Source organism: Olea europaea, unplaced genomic scaffold (genome assembly GCF_002742605.1).
Source record: "Olea europaea var. sylvestris unplaced genomic scaffold, O_europaea_v1 scaffold998, whole genome shotgun sequence".
NCBI lineage: Eukaryota > Viridiplantae > Streptophyta > Magnoliopsida > Lamiales > Oleaceae > Olea > Olea europaea.
In genome coordinates, this window is record NW_019268496.1 from 290,848 (window position 1) to 293,368 (window position 2,521).

The 2,521-nt window shown below is 35.2% G+C and overlaps 1 protein-coding gene across 1 annotated transcript; it reads right to left on the bottom strand.

Annotated features, from left to right (window-relative positions):
- Positions 1-181: 181 nt before the first annotated feature.
- On the bottom strand, positions 182-2,007 carry LOC111392941 (protein LURP-one-related 10-like). The gene is made up of 3 exons (XM_023018353.1): positions 1,573-2,007; positions 665-892; positions 182-579 (listed from the first exon to the last, which is right to left on the bottom strand). The coding sequence occupies exons 1-3, from the start codon at positions 1,837-1,839 to the stop codon at positions 433-435; spliced, it is 642 nt and encodes a 213-aa protein (XP_022874121.1). The 5' UTR covers positions 1,840-2,007; the 3' UTR covers positions 182-432.
- Between the last annotated feature and the right edge of the window lie 514 nt (positions 2,008-2,521).

The window sequence follows — 2,521 nt, forward strand, 5'->3', positions numbered from 1 at the left end:
AAAAAAAAAAAAAAAAAAATGCTGTTCAGTTTGCTGCTTTATAAGTTTTTTCCTCCTGTTGTCTTATCATTTCACCTTTCCAGATTTTCTTATATATATGCTTCATTTTTCAAAGTAATACTCGAGTTATAGCCTACTTTCAGACGAACTATAATCCAAAACAAAATTTTAACAGAAAAAAGTGACAACAGTAACATCATAATGTTCTTCACAATACTTTCATATCATGAAGAAGCTCACCAATTCTTACACAAATTCAACAGAAAACGATTTATTAGAGTACCGGCAATGAGATAAGCAATCCTCCTTTCACGGGCTCAGATCTCTCCTTCAACTCTACATTTATTTGACATGATTGGTTGAAGGGAAATATCCAAATACATGGATGAGGTTACATTTACGGAATAACACGATCATCGTCTGATGGTGATTTCAATCTTCACCCGATCTGTCCTCGTTAATTTCCTCGAGAATGACCACGAGTGCAACAATGAAGGCATAATCGACGTTTGGATATACAGTCACCCCAAATGTATCTTTACCGAGCAGAATGCTTTGGGCACTGTGTTTCCTGTGCATCTGCATTTCCATTAATTAGACCAAAGCTAAAATTTTATCACCTTGAAGAAACCAAAAGAATTACATACATGATTTGTGATCTCACCTGAGCAATGATATTATTAGAATTCCCGGCATATATAACGCATGACCTCTCCAGCCAGCTGCCTTCGATTTTGAAGTCGCAGACATTCTCAGCGGTGTTAGAGGCCATGAACACATCTAACTTGGTTCGAAATTGAAGAAGAGACGACTTTTTCACGGAAAAAAGCAGATTTTTTGCATCAGTACTCTCTCCTCGGAATACTTGCCATCTTCTGTGGGCAGATAGTAACTGAAGTCGAAACCAAGTGTGGAGAAGGTGATTAGAGATTTATAAAACAATTTGACTATCTCATTTACGGCAAACCCAAAGACTTAGGGCCCGTTTGGAAGCACTTCTGCTTCCTGAGGAAGCTTTTCTAGTGCGACAAAGCAATTACAGAAAATTATCTAGGTAGGTTCAAAAGCAGTTTCTTCGTCTCATAAGTTATAAGCAATTTTCACTTTTCAAAACCTTGCCAAAAGGGCCATTAGTGACAAAACACTCAGCTATTACATGCAGGTAGTGGTAAATCATTTGGATTAGGGTCACATATTGGTTGTTATATTGACAATAACCATCAAACTCAATAAACGATAGTTCTTTGGATCTCTTTGATGATTCTAACACCATATTGAAGTGATACCAGATAAAAATCAAAGGCATTGCTTATCATAATATCTGTTTGTAATGCATAAGATCTACTAATTGATTCCAAACTTGATCCACACTGCAAATTCATCAATTTTTATCAATTAATGAGGAAGTTCCCAATAACCCCAACAGGTAAGATTTCAAAAATTATCACTAATGTAAGAAGATTAATTAATGGGCCAATCAAATTATTTAAAATTCACTCGTAAGTACATTAAAATCAACCTTTTTCAAGATCCATAAGACTGAGAAATAAGCAAAAAGGTGAAAACTTATACCTTTTGTTGAAAAGTGATAAGAGGGTTACCAGCAGCATCATACAAGACACGGCGATCATGAAGACTAAAGAGCTTGCCTTTGACTCTGAACATTATGTTGCCATTTACATCGGTAACTCCGAAATTACCCTCAGACAAAGTCATTAACTTCCTCACAATTGTAAGATCAACCGGGTAAGAAACACAGAATTGTGGGCTTATCACTGCAATCGTGTTAGCCATAGATGGATAAGCCATAGGTGGATTAGGATAGCTTGTTCCAGCCATGATCACTCAAATTGATTACAGAAAGAGAGTTTAGAATATTTTCTTGATTTTGGGGCTGACGAATCAAGAAGGGGTGGCATTCTTAAGTGCTGATTTTGTAAGATCAACGCGTACTTGATTCCACAGTGAATGAGAGATTGATGTTCACATTCAGCTTAGCCGCGTGGCATACCAGCATATGACCGACCGCATATGCTTTGAATCGAACGTATTGGACTTGGTCATCAACTCATCTTGATAACTTCACAAATACAACACAATACAAACCGTCTAGACCGGAATATCTCGATTTGAGTTACGTAAAGATCAAGTTGTACCAATTTCATATGATTCGGTTTATTTCCATTTATATGGCTTACAGTATCTACAACCGATTCATTCAATGTTGGTGGAAAATGTTAGGATACGGTGATTTACATCCATAATTTTTATATACATCTCACTCTATATTCATCCCCATCAAAATATTAAAATTTTAAAAATTACTAATGTCATCCACATCGCATTCTAATATTGTTTATATTGAATTCATTCATTTAAACACTGTATAACCACAAAAATTTTAATATATTCATCACACTCGAAATACATCCGTAATACAATTTCGAAAATTTTAAAAATCACTATATTCATCCCCATGACATATGACATTAACTTTCTTAAAAATTCAATAAATAATTCT